Source organism: Pungitius pungitius, chromosome 19 (assembly GCF_949316345.1).
Source record: "Pungitius pungitius chromosome 19, fPunPun2.1, whole genome shotgun sequence".
In the NCBI taxonomy this organism is placed as follows: Eukaryota; Metazoa; Chordata; class Actinopteri; order Perciformes; family Gasterosteidae; genus Pungitius; species Pungitius pungitius.
The window spans coordinates 499,642-518,310 of record NC_084918.1 but is presented as its reverse complement, the minus strand read 5'-3'; the positions used below and the strand labels follow the sequence as shown (position 1 = coordinate 518,310).

At 43.5% G+C, this 18,669-nt stretch overlaps 1 protein-coding gene across 1 annotated transcript; it reads left to right on the top strand.

The window, feature by feature from the left end:
* The first annotated feature begins 3,418 nt into the window (after positions 1-3,418).
* Positions 3,419-11,537, top strand: nrn1a (neuritin 1a). Its single transcript, XM_037456498.2, has 3 exons — positions 3,419-3,725; positions 7,870-8,017; positions 9,018-11,537. The coding sequence occupies exons 1-3, from the start codon at positions 3,671-3,673 to the stop codon at positions 9,244-9,246; spliced, it is 432 nt and encodes a 143-aa protein (XP_037312395.2). The 5' UTR covers positions 3,419-3,670; the 3' UTR covers positions 9,247-11,537.
* Positions 11,538-18,669: the final 7,132 nt, after the last annotated feature.

Genomic DNA, 18,669 nt, shown 5'->3' with positions numbered 1-18,669 from the left:
AACAAAATAAAAGTATTAGCATAACATTACTTGAAAAGTACAATGTACAATGGGTTTTTGTGTGTTGTACTGTGTTGATTCCTTAGAGGTGATGAAGGTCCACGTTCTCCTCAGCGTGAGAACAAGGCTTCCTCTGACCTGTGAGGTCATCGTGACACGCCGCTGCTGATTGGTCGGGAGAAACGCTCCACTTCCTGTTTCCACTTGACTTCAGGTTCAGAATAAGTACGTGTGAGATGTCGCCTTCATCCTGAAGACACACGTACATTTGACATGCAGAAAAGGGTCATTTGAATTTATGAACTATTATGTATTAATAATCAAGCATCATGGACACAAACTAGAAGCTTATGTGGAAAATAGCTTTGGATTTATATTTGATTTCAGGCAATGTTTAAGTTTATATTGACAAAAATAAATAAATAATACAAATATAATACAACACTCTACTTTTGAATGAATTACTACATTAAATAATGAATAATCGCCCGCGTCATGCGGTTATTGCAAATAGAAATTATAATCGTTGCCCATCAGTAATATAAATATAAATAATATGTATGTATAAGAATATACGTATGTATAAATACATAAATACTCGTTTTACTGCCATTTATTAATCTGGACACTTTATCTACTCCTTGGATTAACAACACTAATACAAAGTAGGATCAGTTAAAGACGATGTTTTATTAAAGATGTGAAAAGTCCCTGAATCACAACGTTGCTGCAATAAAACGTTCAAACGAGAGGAAGTGAAAGCACGTCGTGACCCAAAGGTTCGACTCTGTGAAGGCAATTCAATGCTTTATTATATATAGTAGTATTATTAGTATTATAATACAGTTCTGCCCCCTTTTGATTTCTTCTTATTTTTTGCATGTTTGTCACATTTAAATGTTTTGGATCATCAAACAAACGTAAATATCAGGAATCTCTTCAGACTGGTTGGAGGCTCTTGGAGCATATTTTCCTGTTGGTGTGATGTTCCTGAGCTCCGTGCTCCTTTAACGCCGGAGGTACCGGGACACACACCTTCCAGAAGGTCCAGCTTGAGTCTCTGGAGTCACCACATGTTTGTTGTTGCCCAGCAGCAGTTCTCGTCTTGTTGCTCCGGCATGAAGGAGCCAAGAGAGGCCTCTGTGACCTCTAGCTCCTGGGGAGGTCCACCACTCTCCATGTTGTGGCTCTTCGTGGAGAAAGACTCTCACTGTGGTTCGCTGGAGTCCCAAAGCTTTAGAAAGGCCTTTGAACCCTTTTCCAGCCTGATGGATCTCAGTGACTTTGTTTCTCATCCGTTCCTGTCTGGATCGCAGCTTGGTGTCCAGCTTGGTGTCCAACATGGTGTCCAACATTGTGTCCAGCATGGTGTCCAGCATGGTGTCCAGCTTGGTGTCCAACATGGTGTCCAACATTGTGTCCAGCATGGTGTCCAGCATGGTGTCCAGCTTGGTGTCCAACATGGTGTCCAGCATGGTGTCCAACATGGTGTCCAGCTTGGTGTCCAACATGGTGTCCAGCTTGGTGTCCAACATTGTGTCCAACATTGTGTCCAGCATGGTGTCCAGCATGGTGTCCAGCTTGGTGTCCAGCATTGTGTCCAACATGGTGTCCAGCTTGGTGTCCAACATGGTGTCCAACATTGTGTCCAGCATGGTGTCCAGCTTGGTGTCCAGCATGGTGTCCAACATGGTGTCCAACATTGTGTCCAGCTTGGTGTCCAACATGGTGTCCAACATGGTGTCCAACATTGTGTCCAGCTTGGTGTCCAACATTGTGTCCAACATTGTGTCCAGCATGGTGTCCAGCATGGTGTCCAGCTTGGTGTCCAACATGGTGTCCAACATGGTGTCCAGCTTGGTGTCCAACATGGTGTCCAACATTGTGTCCAGCATGGTGTCCAGCTTGGTGTCCAGCATGGTGTCCAGCTTGGTGTCCAACATGGTGTCCAACATTGTGTCCAGCATGGTGTCCAGCTTGGTGTCCAGCATGGTGTCCAGCTTGGTGTCCAGCATGGTGTCCAACATTGTGTCCAGCTTGGTGTCCTGCAGCAGTAATCAGGGCAATTCATCTCAGTGGTAAACCACACAGGGCCATGTAGGTTTTGTTCATTTGAAAACTGCATTTTGTGTTTATTTGTGTCATCTTTGTCTAACATTTACATTTTTTCACAATGTGACAAACATGCAAAAAAAAAAGAAATCAGGTTTATATACATATATATATATATATTTATTATATCAGTATCTATGATATATGTAAAAGGTAAATCTAAATACAAATGTTAATAATCTGTAGTGTCGTGTTTCTGACGCAAGGTGGCGACAAAGAGCCGGAATTACAAAGGGGGCGTGATGATGGTGGCGCGCACACATTCCCATTGAAGAACCTGCTGTTGTGACCCCCCCCCCCCCCCGCCTCCACATGTAGTGTCATCATTACCCCCCCCCCCCCATAGATGTATTCTGCATGTGTCCATTTAAACTTCACAAGTACATCAATGAAGTCAGTGTGGAGGTCCGGCGGGTGTCGGCCTGTGATTGGACGAGAGGAGGACGGACCGCGTGCTGAAGGTCACCATCAAAGTCACGCACACATCCGTGTGTGTGTGTGTGTGTGTGTGTGTGTGTCTGTGTGTGTGTGTGTGCTCATGCTGCACGGCTTGGCCTCAGGGAAACATCTGTGCTGATGCAGAGATTCAACATCAGCAGGAGACGATGCACACTCTCCTCCCCTTTTATACACACACACACACACTTTAAAGCAAAAGAAGACTTTACAAAGCTCCCAAAATATATATATATATATATATATATATAAACATATATATATATATAAACATATATATATATATATGTTTATATATATATATATATAAACATATATATATATATATATATATATATATATATATATATATATATATATAAACATATATATATAAATATGTTTATATATATATATATATATATATATATATATATATATATATATATATGTTTATATATATATATATATAAACATATATATATATATATGTTTATATATATATATATAAACATATATATTTTGGGAGCTTTGTAAAGTCTTCTTCTTTTGCTTTAATAATTAACACTTAAATTTTTTTATCTTCGAGGAAAAAAGTTAGAAGCTCAAACAAATGTCTTTTTTATCAATTAAGTTGCAAAAAGGTTCCTCTGAGTGTCAGCAAGAGGAAGAGGAAGAGGAAGAGGAAGAGGAAAGAGAAACAAATGATTAATGAAATAATGAACGTTATATTTTATTTAGAGATCGAAGACACAAAAGAAAAGAAACGGAATGAATGTCTAAAAGGGGGGAGGAAGGAGAGGAGAAGAGAGGGAGGAGAGGAGGAAGCAGAGGAGGGAGGAGGAGGGAGGGGCTTTATCTCTCTCCCTCTTCTCCCTCCTCTGCTTCTTTCTCTCTCCAGACGCGTAGAAGCAGGCAGGACGCGCGGAGAAGAAGAGACGACCCCCACCCAGGGAAAGAGAGGAAGAACCAGAGGAAGAGGAGGAGAGGAGGAGAAGAGGAGAAGAGCAGAAGAGGAGAAGAGGAGAGGAGGAGAGGAGGAGAGGAGGCGGATGAAGCCGCGGTTCTGCGCGTGTTTTTCCTCCTGAGCGGCGCGCTCTCATGGTGAGAGGAGGAGAGGAGGATGGGAGACACCTGCTCCTCCAAATGCCTCGCACTCTTCCTCGCGCTCCACATCGGTGAGTGACCGGAAGTCCAACGAGACCACGCACGGCTCGTGCGCGTGTTTGCTGAGATTCGGGTTCTTGTGTTTGGAAAAAGAAAAACAGAAAAAGCTGCTGCGGAGCTCTTTTATGTTTTTACTCTTAATTCTAATAAATTCATTTAAATATTAACAGCAAAACATATTTCATATATTTAATATCCGTGCTTCCTGCTACACTTTAATACAGTGCGTGTGCGTGTGCGTGTGCTGGCCAGGGGGATGCCCCCCCCCCCTCCTTTCTGCGCCTCCGTTGTGCCAAACTTGAAACATTTGTTGAATTCGTTCTGCAGGAATTCGTTTATTTTCGCAGATTTCTTGTTAAATCATTTATTTATTTGTTTATTTATTCTTTTGTTTTTCCTTTGTTGTGATTTTTGTTGGATTCCAAGAGGCAGAAAAAAAGGCCCGTTTCACCGCAACGAATCATTCAAATCAGACAATAAAAAACCTCCAACCGGTGCGTGGCTGCGGGGATCCGCGCGTCCCGCCGCAGTGCGCGGCCGTGCGCGAGAGCCGCGCCGCGCGCGAACACACAACCACCGCACGGCTTTTTCTCCACGCGTCACACTTGTGTTTCACATTTTAAAAAAACGAACAAAAACGAAAAGAAGTCGTGTGATGTCCGTTGTGTTTGCAGAGCGCGCACACGCGTCGTGCACTACCGTCAATGAAACCTGCACGATTATTGGTGATCGATATTTTGTTTGGATGAAGCTAAAAATTGCGGGATTTAATAACATCTTTGTAATAGTAATAACAACGTCTCCCGGGTCCGTCTAATGCCTGGAGCCTGCGCTGCTGTGCTGTTGCATAACGACGCTGTGGAGGAGGCCCTGTGCGCGTGTGAGTGTGTGCGCGCGCGCGCGTGTGTGTGAATGGTGGGAGAAATGCTGAATTATTCAGCATTAATTCTCCCGGGGGGGGGGTCCGGGCGGTTCCACAACCGGAAGGTGAACTGTGTCTCTGGAAATATAAAAATACATAATAAATACGTAAATACTTATTACAAGAATAAATATACAAATGTTTATTTTTTGGCTGAATTCTTCCCTTCTGATTGACATCCGGCGGTCAATCGTGTCCTATCAATTAATCGGCCTTTTCCGGTTTCTTTGAAAAAAAGCGGCCCCGGTTCCCGGTGTCCCGGTGTCCCGGTGCCCGGTATGTGGTCGGACTCCTACTCCGTGATTGGCTGCTGCCGGGGAACCACTCATTGTTGTAATTTGGGGGGGTCCTCGTGTTCCGGAGGTGGGCGTGGCCTCCCCACGCTACTCCTGGCCCCGACGCACTGCAGGCATCCGCACGTGTGCGCGTGTGCACGTGGAAGTGGGTGAATGAGGGCCTGCGCGCTCCCTCTTACCGTGCGTGTGAAAAGCAGTGCGCTGGTTTATAAGCTGCTATAATGACGTCATCATTACTCACTATAACAGTAGAACACATTTATTTCAGTAAAGAGCAGAAACTCAAAATGCTTTTGTCCATAAAAAGAAACGAAATGTCAAACTCCCCACGTGACCAAGCCTTCTAATGTGAATTATTTATACATTCTAAACGGGTGGATGGAATCATCATTTAAATATCAGCTGTTTGTTACTAAAATAAAAATAAAACACCGTCATGGATGAGCTTTATTTCGTGGACTCAAGAAGATTAAAAGTGCTGCAGAGATGCGCATGACGTAATCTCTGTTTGGGGGGGGGGGGGGGGGGGCTTCATTAAAATGCAATCAAAAGCATGTATAAATATGAATGTATTTGTACTGCAAGGCCCCCAAATAAAAATTGTCTTTAGATTATTATAACAAAAAGGTTAATTTATTAAATGCAGCTTTAAAAATATAATACGATTTTTTTGAGAAGTTTAATATTGAAGAATTATTTCAAATATATATATATTATATATATATATATATATAAAAAATCGTATTATATATATATATATATATATATATAAAAAAATCGTATTATATTAATATATATATATATATATATTATATATCCTAATAGTAAAGAATTGGATAGATGTATCAGACAATGTTCCAATAAATACATACATGAATGAATTATTAAATACGGATCAATGAATGAATAAAGATATTAATAATGAGATGAATGAATGACTACTTAAATAATTGGATGAATGGGTGAATACATTTACCAAACGAATGAATGAATGAATGAATGAAACGCTTTATTGGTCACCAATGAGAAGCAGTATTACAATAACTACTATAGAATATGTGATGAGTATCGTAGTATAACGACACTTTAAATCCAACAGTGCGTTCAGAAATGAACAATAAAAGAATTTGAAGCTGAGAACCATTTTGCTGAAGAAGCTGAAATGATCGAAAGTTCCAGAATAAAATGTAACTTTGGTCGCCTCGTAAAAGATGAATGAAGGAAATAAATAGAATAAGGAAGTTAAAGTAGAAGAAAACAGGAAGTGGTGCCTTTGGATCCAGACTTCATCTCCAATCCCTATTTATTTATTGTCCTCAGGATACTACTGCTGTCAATCAAGGTAGATTGTTAAAGACTTCTTCTAAATATAATAATTATTCCACTGCTGATGTTTGTATTTTTATTTGATTTGTTAAAAAAATGTTTTGTTTTGTTCAGACAAAAAGAAAAAACCATAAATACCTAAATAAATGAATTAATACTTAAAGACATTTACTTTGAAACGTCTAAAGACGTAAAGAAAATGTACATTTGTTGGTAAAACAATGAAGTCGCCTCGTGTGACGTCATCTGAGTCAGTGACGGGTTTGATGGGTAAAAAGAACCTCAGATCACACGGCTGGGTTGCATTGTGGGTAACTGTGGAGTATTACTGATAATACGCATTTACAAGTATTACAACAATAGGCTTTGTTCTTATAGTAGTATTTTATACTGGTATTTATCCTCATTTATTGTAGCAGTTATTGATTTCTTTGTAGTATTTAGGGAGTTTTTATGGGATAAATCAGGGTCCAAAGTACTTCCCAGCTGTGTATCTGTGTGTGGCGTTGCGTTGTGGAGACGCCCCCCCCCCCCTAACACGCCGTGTCTCGTCCTACACGTCACGGCGTGTTAGTCCTCAGTCTGATGGAAGCGGACAGCAGGCGTGTTGTTATTCCAACAATCAATCAGCCTGATCGGCTGCTCAACGAGCCGCACGCACACACACACACACACACACACACACACACACACACACGGAGCTAACTGAGGTCACGTAGAGGGGTGTGTGTGTAGTTTTAGTGCACGCAGGGGTGTTTTATTGTTGCGTATTATCTGTCTGTTAAAGTGAATCAGGGAGGAGACGCACACTCATTTAAACGCACAGAAACACACACAGTAATGATTTATGGTTGTTTGAAGGCTGTGATGCACACACACACACACACACACGCACACACACACACTCACACACACACACACACACACACACGCACACACACACACACACACACACACACACACACACACACACGCACACACACACACACACACACACGCACACACACACACGCACGCACACACACACACACACACACACACGCACACACACACACACACACACACACACACGCACACACACGTGTGCATACGAATATAAAACCATCCCAAGCTTCAGGTCAGAAGAGCCGACTTCCTGTTGAGTTTGAGGAGTCATTTTGATCTTTATGAATGAAGGTTGTGAAGGTTCTCCAGGCTCCTCTGGAGGCTCCTCAAAGGACGCTTCATTGTGTGATGTCAGATGTATTTGATGTTCTCCAGGAAACAATGAACAGTGAATGAATCATGTGTTTCAACAACATTTCACCACTGGAAGGTCTGCAGATGTTCTGAAGTACGTTCAGTAAATCAGTGTCTATCTCTAGAGATTTATATCTATCTATAGATATCTATATATAGATAGATATACTTAGATATCTATAGATAGATAAATGCTTATGCCTTTAGTTTGAGGAAAATAGTTTTAAAAAGGGGAAGCTGATAAACGTATTAAAATGTCTGGTGGCTCGTCCAATGGGGAACCAGAACAGAGGCAGCCAATCAGAAGCCTGCGTTTCACCCGGAGGTCTCTTGGTTTAAAATTCTCTTCTGCCCCCCCCCCCCCCCCCGTAGTGTCGGTGCTGCAGACGGTGCTGGTCGGTGCTGCTCAGTGTGACTCGGTGTTCAGAGGCTTCTCCGACTGCCTCCTCCAGCTGGGGGAGAACATGGCGAGTTACCCGCAGGACCTGGACGACAGGGAGAACCTGCACCAGATCTGCAGGTACGCACCTGAGGGACGAGGGGGCGGGGACACCTGGTGATGTCATCACTGAGAGGGTCGGAGCGCATTATACAACTTTAAAATGAGGGTTGAAGTATAAAGTAATAACACATAGAAGTAGTACATCATTGTTCTCAACACATATATTTAATTAAATATATTATATAGGATCTGTGACATCACAGTTCTGGGTGCAGTTAGACAGTGTGTGTGTGTGTGTGTGCGCTAGCCAGCAACCCCCCCCCCCCACACACACCTCCTTTCATCCACCGTCCCACCCAAACCGGGTGAGCACCAGATGGCACACAGCAGCAAGGAGACCCCCCCCCCCCTCTCCCCCACACACACATGATTTTTTAATTTAGTGACAGCTCCATCACAGCGGTGTTGAGGCGTGGCCTTTCACACACACAGACACACACACACACACACACACACACGTGTTAATTGCTCAGAGATGTTGCATCGACACGTCCCGGTTCAGGAGGTCAACATCAATGAGAGCAGATTGGAAGATTGGATTAGATACGCTGTGTGTGTGTGTGTGTGTGTGTGTGTGTGTGTGTGTGTGTGTGTGTGTGTGTGTGTGTGTGTGTGTGGCAGCAGGCTGGTCTCATTGACTGGGAGGAGGAAGAGAAGTTTAAAAAATGGACAGATAAGTGGTGCAAAAGACAAATATGACGGGATACAACATATTAAATGTAAACAAAATAAAGGAATCATAAAGGGAATTATAGCAAATAATGAGGAGGAGGACATGAAGAAGAGAGTAATAAAGAAGAAGAGTCAGATACAAGGCACACAAAGGGAAGGAAGTGGATAGGATGCAAGGGAACGATGGAGGGAACAATAAGAAGGGGAAGAGAGGAAAGGTAGGAGGTGACTAAGGAGAGAGGAAAGTACATGAAAGGAGGATAGGAAGCATACAACATGTATCTCTGGGAGGTAGTACATGTACCTGAGCACAGCTCCTAGTATTTAACAGGTGTCTCTCTTCCAGCTACTGGGATAACTTCCACTCCTGCGCCTCCACGGCGCTGGCCGACTGCCAGGAGGGGGCCACGGACCTCTGGGAGAAGCTGAAAAAGGAGTCACGCAACCTGGATTTCCGCGGGAGTTTGTTTGAACTCTGTGGGGGGGGCAACGCGGCCCCCCGGTCGGCCGAGGCGGGGGCGATGGCCTTGGTCCTCAGCGCGCTCCCTGCTGTACTGACTTGGTTGGCCTTTTAACGAAACAACATAAAAACAACCACAAAGAGGAGGAGGAACGTGAAAATACCAACAATAAAACCACAGAAGAAGAAAAACACATTTAAAGAATACTGAGAAAAAAAGGTCAATAAAAGCTCTCATGCCTGAAATTCACCAGAAAAATACACCCCCGAAATGGATTTTTACTACATGTTATAATCTACTGGGGGGCTCTCGTCCAATCACACGCCGGCCCGACATGAATTATTCAGCCCAAGCGATGAAGGTTTGATGGATCTCCCTGTGCTCGCCATGGTGTAGCTATACAGTGCTGAATCATTGATGTAGGGTGGGCGGGGCCCCGGGCGGCGCTACGCGGCCCCCGGCCCGTCGGGCTGTGCGTGGGGGGCACACGAGGAGTCAAAGTCAATAAGCCGGGGCCCGGAAGCCCTTCCAGACCCGTCGCCTCATTTCCATCAAGGACAGTTGTTTTTGTTTCATGAATTGCATCAAGTGGACTTCGACGGACTAAATGCTTGATATTGATGTAATATTTGTACTCTCATTGGCTGTTGCCCCCCCCCCCACCCCCCTCAAGGCACAGGCCACGGTCACACCGGCTTACATCGCGATGACACTTTGAAGCGGTCCTCCTGACGCCGTTGACCCCGGCGGACCTTTAGAGGTCGATCTGTGGTGTTGACAAGTCATCTCAATTGCAAAGACAGTGTTGACCTTTGACCCTGCGCTGCATGGCTTCCAGTCCATTGTGTGCCAGCTCTCAGCGTGTTCTTAAGTTTAGTTTAGATTAGATTCCACTTTTGGCCACTTCTAGACCCACAAGCCGTCTCTGATGTGACCGTGTCCTGGTCTCTCCTCACCAGTTCAGAGCTTTTCTTCTAAGAGCAGATGTCCTGATGTTGATTTGCATGAAGTTGGTTCAGACGGTCTCAAGACATTTCAGGAAATAAGCATGAATTCCAAAAAAAGCTTTAATCAACTCTTACTCCTTTATGCTCCTAGCGATGCAAATTTGGAGTTAAATGTACCCCCAAGAATCTCCGCCCGATATTATCAAGATGTGGTTTGTTGTACCTCTTCAAGAAGATTTGCTTAGATTAGCCCGTATTTAATTTGAACAGTTAGTCATTCATTTATTAGAGCTGTTTTCCTCCGTTTCAATCGGGTGGATGCTAGCTAGCTAGCAGGTCAGTTTAGCACTAAAACAGTTGATCCAGCTTAACTTACTACATTAGGTTAAAGGTTAAATAAGATAGCGTTAGCTTAGCTAACCTCTTGGTTTAGCACCTAAACAGATTAGGTCCAGTTAGCCCACCCACGGGGTTAAAAACAGCATTAGCGGATCATTAGGGTTGTGTCATGCTAGCTAACCACCTTTTATAGCATCTGAATCCAGGTTCAATGTTAGCAAACCGGTTCATTGCTATTAACTGCTTGTGTTAACCGTTAATAAGGTAGTGTCATGTTAGCTAACTTTGCTCATTAGCTAAACCAGGCTAATAAAGTGAGCACTTTAGCAGGTAAGAGATCGTATTAGCTGGCTTAGAGCTACGGTTAGCATTCTGCTAAATTCACTGTTCCGCTCTGGAGTTTGGTAAAGCTTCAATTTTTAGATTTAATCGATTCGAAGTCGTCTTCAAGTAGCGGATGTGTGGATGATTCAACTTGAGTCCGAGCTTTCTTAAGAAAGTGAAGCTGTTGCGTTTTTGTCGGACGTCATGCTCGTTTCCTGAAATGCGTCGCGTCTCGACCGAAGGAAACATCGGCCGCACCGCGACTCCTCGGGATCATTTCGAAAAGTGGATTTAACTTTATGAAGAAATGAGCCTGAGAGAGAGAGAAAATAGTTTTAATACAAGCCTCAGCAATACAAAGATGTGACTTTAGTAGCTAAAAAGGAATAAATAAACCGTGGCTGAAAGGTGAAATGACTGTTGGCACTAGATGAAAGATCCAGTAGCACCAAGAAGGACACAGAACACCGTGAATACTGGGCAGAGATCGGAACTTTTGTTTGTTTGTCTCTTTGTTTGTTTGTTTGTCTCTTTGTTTGTTTGTTTATGGGGATGTTGCGTAACTAAAAGAGTTTAAAAAAAAGAATCATTCCAGAAAAAATATTATCTAACAAGATAAATATGTATGTTAAAGGATCTTGAGAAAATAGAAATTTAAAAAAGTACTATTATAGTCTATCCCAGACAGTTTTAACAAGAGATTGATACGTTACAGATTGTAGGCCTCCTGAGATATAAAAAGACTGCTAAAAATGACAAAGAGTAATAAATAAAATGACTAATGTTTGAAAATAAGTGTGTGTTTTTATCTTCTTTTATATCCCGGACAAAGACGTGGTGTTATTTTTGGGGGTTTGGTTTGTTGCATTCAGGATGATGGAGTCCACACACACACACACACACACACACACACACACACACACTGTTCATTATTAATGAGGGAGAGTCCCTGAGCGGCCTCACGTCTCAGCACTCAGTTTATATTGATCAGGAGGAGGAGGAGAGTTTCTGTTTGTTCAGTGTAACGTGGATAATTCCTGACCTTTAAACCCAGTTTCAATTGATTTATCATTCTATAACACACAGGTAAAAATATACCTATGGATACAATTTTAATAAAGTCGAGAAGATCACAGGATTCAGACAGAACTGTTCTCGCTCTGCAGGAGGAAATATTTCACCAAACACAGTGATTTATTCATTTATTTTTGTTTTCTGATAATAATCCTCTTGGAAGGAAATTATGGGCGAGCAAACGACATTGTGATCAAAGGCCTGACAGCGTTTCCTCTGATGTCTTATTTCATTAATTATATATTTATTATATTATATCCAGGGTTCCAGTAACTCTGAGGCGGTTAATTGAAGCTCGGGGTGGGGGTGGGGGGGGGGGGGGGATACAGCTGCTGTCTGCAGGAACAGGAAGGAACAGAACCTTAGAAGCACCTTCATATGAAGACCAGCAGAGAAGATGAATTCAACAACTAATAAGTAAAGAGGTTTAATCAGCAGCAAATATGTGTCTGTGTTACTGTTATATATTAGTCATTTCTATTTGAAATGCTCAACATGTTCAAATAAGTTAAGCATTTATGTATATATCCCTATATATATATATATATATCAGTTAAAAAATAATTGTATTAATATGAATCCGTGAAATAGATCACAATATTTTGATCCTGATACATTTAAAACCTTTCTCTGTATTTTGGTATTTAGTGCATTTTTTTTTAAAGCAGCAGCAAAAGAGGCGCAATAATTCCTGGAAAATGAAAAACCAAACAGAGAGGCAATCATCGCCTGCAGGAAGAAACAAGAGCAGGCCAGATTCCAGCTCATTAAAAATGGATGGAGGGAAGCCTGCGAGATGGAGGAAGTCCCGCGGGAGAATGGGAGAGACTTCCAAATAGTCTCACCCCGTTTTCCTGCCTCCGTTATTCTGTCAGCATCCATCAGGGGGGGCGAGGGCGGCCTCTTTTGTTCCCGTTGTAGGAGGCCGGGAGTCGGATGGGATTAAATTCTGATTATTCCTCATGTGATGTGGTCGGGGAGTTCAGGGACCTGCACGGGTCACCAAGGACTTTTTAATCACATTAGGGAATCAAACCCATCATCGAAATTTCTCTCGGATAAATTATTATTATTATTATTTTGTAGAGAATTGGAGAAAAAAGGAGAATCAAGAGTACACAGTAAAAGATAAACATAAGATTATCAAATGTTTCTGTAATCAAGAATTAAATGATTATTGTCTCCTGGCAAAGAGGAGCTGCTTTTAGTCTTTTTTGGTCTGAAGTGTCCCACAGGAAATGTTTAAAAAACCCAGAGAGAAGTTTAAGTTCACACATCTGTCACTTCCTGTTTCACACAACCAGAAATGTCAAGACCTGAAATCACTGACATAAAGAAACAGATGTGCACTGAGGGCCTGAAACCTCTGGATCCCCCAAGTGAAGCCAACGCTTCACGTCTTAAAGCGTCATTCTGTGTGGTGACCAGCAGGGGGCGACTCCTGTGCTCCCATAGACGTCTATGAGGAAATGACTCTACTTCTGTGTAGTGACCAGCAGGGGGCGACTCCTCTGCTCCCATAGACGTCTATGAGGAAATGACTCTACTTCTGTGTAGTGACCAGCAGGGGGCGACTCCTCTGCTCCCATAGACGTCTATGAGGAAATGACTCTACTTCTGTGTAGTGACCAGCAGGGGGCGACTCCTCTGCTCCCATAGACGTCTATGAGGAAATGACTCTACTTCTGTGTAGTGACCAGCAGGGGGCGACTCCTCTGCTCCCATAGACGTCTATGAGGAAATGACTCTACTTCTGTGTAGTGACCAGCAGGGGGCGACTCCTCTGCTCCCATAGACGTCTATGAGGAAATGACTCTACTTCTGTGTAGTGACCAGCAGGGGGCGACTCCTCTGCTCCCATAGACGTCTATGAGGAAATGACTCTACTTCTGTGTAGTGACCAGCAGGGGGCGACTCCTCTGCTCCCATAGACGTCTATGAGGAAATGACTCTACTTCTGTGTAGTGACCAGCAGGGGGCGACTCCTCTGCTCCCATAGACGTCTATGAGGAAATGACTCTACTTCTCTCTTGATTTATTCCCTCAGTAAACATTGTAAACATGAGTTTATGGTCTCAGTCTCTAGTTTCAAGTCGTCTTCAATGCAGCATGATGTTCATTTAGTGAATGATGGTCCATTTAGAGTCAAACAGACCATGAAGCAGGGGACGCTTTAGGGCGGAGCTACACGCTGATTGACAGGTCTAAGCCGTATATGATGTGCCTACGTCCTTCTCAGTCCATATATGGTCACTTCCTGTTAACTAGTTGTAAAGAAAGAGGAGCCACGGTGAAATTGACAAACTTTAGGCTTCAGTGTCAACAACATCGACTACATGTATACAAAAGGTTCTGTAACCGCTAATGTGTAGTACAGTACAAAGTACAACATGTACCTCCTAGATGAAGATACAAAATGGTTTAAGATGAATATGATTTAATATTTGAGATTTTTAGGTCAAGGTTCCCTAAAATAACTTCCTGTTCTTCTCTGGGTCGGTGCCCTGGTTCCCTCCGGAGGAACAGACCCAGATACGGGGCGCGAGAGGCCGGGGTCGGGAACACGTCCGACAGCACCTCCGTGGAGGAGGAGCAGACCGAGCTAACAGGGTCACCAGTCGGCTCTTTGAGGAGCAGATCAGTGATTGGCTTTTGGGAGTCTTTGATCACATGTCCTCCATCACAGCTTCTCCACTAGTTTTAGTTCTCACACTATTTGTTGATACTTTGATTGATAAGAAACGTTAGAACTCGGACCCAATCGAGGTATTAAAAGGCTCATAGGAAAATATAAACAGTATGTCGTGACCCCCCCCCCCCCCCTGCAAAACCAGGTCTTCACTAAACAGAACCCGGGTCATCTGAGGAGAACCGCCTCGCCTTGCCGGGTCAGAGACACTACGATGGAAACCCAGAAGGCAACGTCCGAGGATGGAGACAGAGACGGACCAAAGGTTGATCTGAGACATCAGGCCCAACCCCCCAACAAAGACTCCCTGCTCAGATTTGAGGTAGTTTAGAGTCTCTTTGTGGTTGTTTGTGTCTCTTTGTGGTTGTTTAGAGTCTCTTTGTGGATGTTTGTGTCTCTTTGTGGTTGTTTAGAGTCTCTTTGTGGTTGTTTAGAGTATCTTTGTGGTTGTTTGTGTCTCTTTGTGGTTGTTTGTGTCTCTCTGAGGTCACCTCGGGTGTCTTTGTGGTTGATTTGGCTTGTTGCTTCATGGTTCACAGGTTGGATACGTGGTATTACGTTCGGCCTGGAATGGAAGCAGGAAGTGGGAGGAGATCGATGTGGAGCTCAGTGAGTCGAGTGATGAGAAACACGGAGGATTACGTCTCTCAATCACTCCTCTGATCGACCACAGCAGTGCGTTGCTTAGGGACACGTCATACAGCGAGGGGGGGGGGGGTATTGTAGTATTAATAACTAGCTATTGTGACTTTATATTTCACTCATACTGAAGCCTTTCTGGAGTTGATTGTTGTATAGTTTGGGGTCAAGTTGTGTTTTGCTTCTGTGTTTTTCTTTTGAGGCTTTGAATGAAGTTTTTTCGTATTCTTGTCGGTGTCTCTTTGTGGTCGTATTGTGTCTCTTTGTGCTCATATTGTGTCTCTTTGTGGTCGTATTGTGTCTCTTTGTGCTCATATTGTGTCTCTTTGTGGTCGTATTGTGTCTCTTTGTGGTCGTATTGTGTCTCTTTGTGCTCATATTGTGTCTCTTTGTGGTCGTATTGTGTCTCTTTGTGGTCGTATTGTGTCTCTTTGTGGTCGTATTGTGTCTCTTTGTGGTCTAATGTTTCTTTATGGTTTGTGTAGTTGTATTGTATGGTGTTTTTTTCACTTTGCGTGTCTGTTGTTGCTTAGTAGTGTTTGTGGTTCAGCTTCTTTGTTTCTTCAGCCTCTTTGAGGTTGTTTTGAGCCTCTTTGTAGTGTCACTACAGTGTAGTTTTGTGTCCCTTATCTCTTGTTCTTCAGTGACCATCATGTGTGTCCAACACGTCTCTGTCTCTCAGGTGATGTTTAACTGAACACTGACGTGACGGACGACTCACTCCATTAATCAACCGTCAGAGAGTCACTGTAGGTCGCACACACACACACACACACACACACACACACACACACCTCCTACCCAGGGAGTGTGCTAATGAGTTTATTACATTCAGCCCTCTGACAGTACATTAAGCAATCAATCACAGGGGGGGGGGGGGGGTCTGTAGAGCACCTCCTTAAACGCTCATTCGCCTCATCAGCACTTTAACACCAGGAGGAGGATTCATCAGGTTCATTCAGAAGGAGAGTACCTGCAGAAAAGTAGGAGAAAAGGAGGTGAAGAGGGAGGTCTTTCCTGCACATTTGTCACAGCTTAGAAGAAGGAGGAGGAAGAGGAGCAGGTGGAGGAGGCGAGACTCTGCAGAGGTTGGCGTTAGAGGGAACATCTGCGCGACACCTTCGTCCCCCCCAGCAGCCCTGTAACATGTGGAGGGGGAGGAAGAGGAGGAGGAGGAGGAGGAGGAGGAGGTGCAATCGAGACTTCACGAGAGCCTCTAAAAGATGGGGGGAGAAGGAAAGCGAGGGGGGGGACAGGAAGTCCCCTGTGGAGGCCATCTTGGAGCTCGTGTTCATCTGTTAAGACTCACATTTAGAGAACGTTGTTAATAAAACATGAAACCAGTGAGACATTCACCTCGCTGACATTTAGCCGCTTCGCTAAAGTATTAGAGCCCCTAATTGGGGAGGTTAAAGGTCGCGAGGGGGACACCCACCCTCGAGCAGAGGTGCACCAATTACTCCTGTGAATGAAAAGGGCCGAGTGGAGTACGATGACAGTAGTACGAAGACAACGTTTTACTAAAGCTTTTACTGTCACTAACTGCACCAGCTGAAGATTAAAGGAGAAGAAGAACTGGTCTGAGCTGATACGCTGTGATTGGTTAGTGTGGTATGAGGGGCGGGACTAAGAGAAGCGCTTTGAGGAGAACGTCAACTGAAATAAATAATACTAATAATAATAGGACTACATTTGTTGTACTACAGTAGTACTCCAGTAGTATTACCGTAGTGCTCCTGTAGTACTACTGTACTACACACACACACACACACACACACACACACACACACACGCACGCACGCACGCACACACACACACACACACACACACACACAAGATGGCTGATTTAGCTTCTGAAACATTGGCTTGACATTTCCAATATGCTGCCTAACCCAACCCATTACATCCTGTGTGTGTGTGTGTGTGTCTGTGTGTGTGTGTGTGTGTGTGTCTCCATTACAGTGGAGTCCTCTGGAATACGAAGGGGCCGGGGGGGCATATGCAGATCGATTGTGACTGTAAGACGCCGAGGAGAGAGAGAGGGGAGAAAGAGAGAGACAACCTAGTTACATCACCATGGCAACCAGTCCTCACCCCCCCCCCGTCCTCGGAGCGCTGCAGGAAAACCCTTCCCACAAGAAGAGAGAGACGGTGGTGAAATTATATCTTCTCATTTATGGTCTCACAACACAAAACTAGAATTTTAGAGCCACATTCATCCAAAGTTTGCATTTATAGTTTAAACATGTTATTATATTATTATATTATAGGTAGTAGGATAAGAAACCAATGATATTAGTTATAAGACAAGAGAAATCTTTCTTCTAAATGACTTCATCCACTGGTCGCTCCACGTCACTCTGAGCTGGTGTTCTTATCGTCTGGTACGGGGGGGGTGGGGGGGTGACAGATGGGTGTAGTCACTCACCCTCCGACCCCCCCCCCCACACACACACAGGAGACATGCTGTGGGTGTGCGCCTGCATGCATTTGGTGGATTTGCAAAGATCCAGCTAGAACCTTCCAACACACAGTCGGGGGGGGGGGGGGGGGGGGTCACTTTGTCTTCATCATGTTCATCACACTGCAGATAACACAAGAGAACAGTTTGGATGAAGTTGTCTTCTTCTTACTCACATTTTGTTTCTGTTACGACCTTCAGGATTTAAAAGAACAACATAAACAACATAAATGGCTTCATTAAAGCTAGGAATAACTATTAGGATAAAATGTTTGTTTTAAATCTAAAGTAAAAGCTGCAGTTGGTTTTCTACTCCTCACACACTGTGTGTGTCTGTGTGTGTGTGTGTGTGTGTCATTTGGAAGTCAAATATTTCTGTAACTACTGTGTGACTCGTCACAGCTGGAATCCTTCTCACATAAACTCACTTTATTCATGATTCCCAGCATGCACTGGGGGAAGACGATGGTGCATGGAAATGAATCTGTTCGTGATACAAGTGACTTTAAACCCCAAACCAGGAAAAAGTCCTTAAACAGGCAAAAAATATTAAAAAGCATCCTTAAAATATCAGAATCTCACAAAAAAAAATCCACTGGAAACATCTGTAAATATCTCTCTCTCAACCACTTAAATCTCATGTTAAGAACTCCTTAAAATGTCCTTCAATCTTGATCTAACAACTATGAACATCAGAGTCTCTCAAACACGTTCCAAATAGTTCTGGAATCTGCAACAACCTCGAATCCTCCTGAAATGTCCCTAAATGTGTGAGTGGCGATGACTCAGGGCCAGAGGTCAGAGGTCACGCTAAGTCTCAGCGATCTAATCAGACATGAGCAGACAGATAAGTACGAAAATAACAAGAAATCTTGATTCATTGAACTACTTCTGCTCATATTTCATATAAATACTTTCATATCTTTATCCTTTTTCTAGAGTCCATAATCAGTAATTGATTAGCTGACAGTTCAGAGGTCACCTTCATAGGGTCCAAAGGCCTCTCCCTTTGTGTCATTGGTGCTTTCTCTTAGCCATCTGCCATCTAAAAACAGCCACCTTGA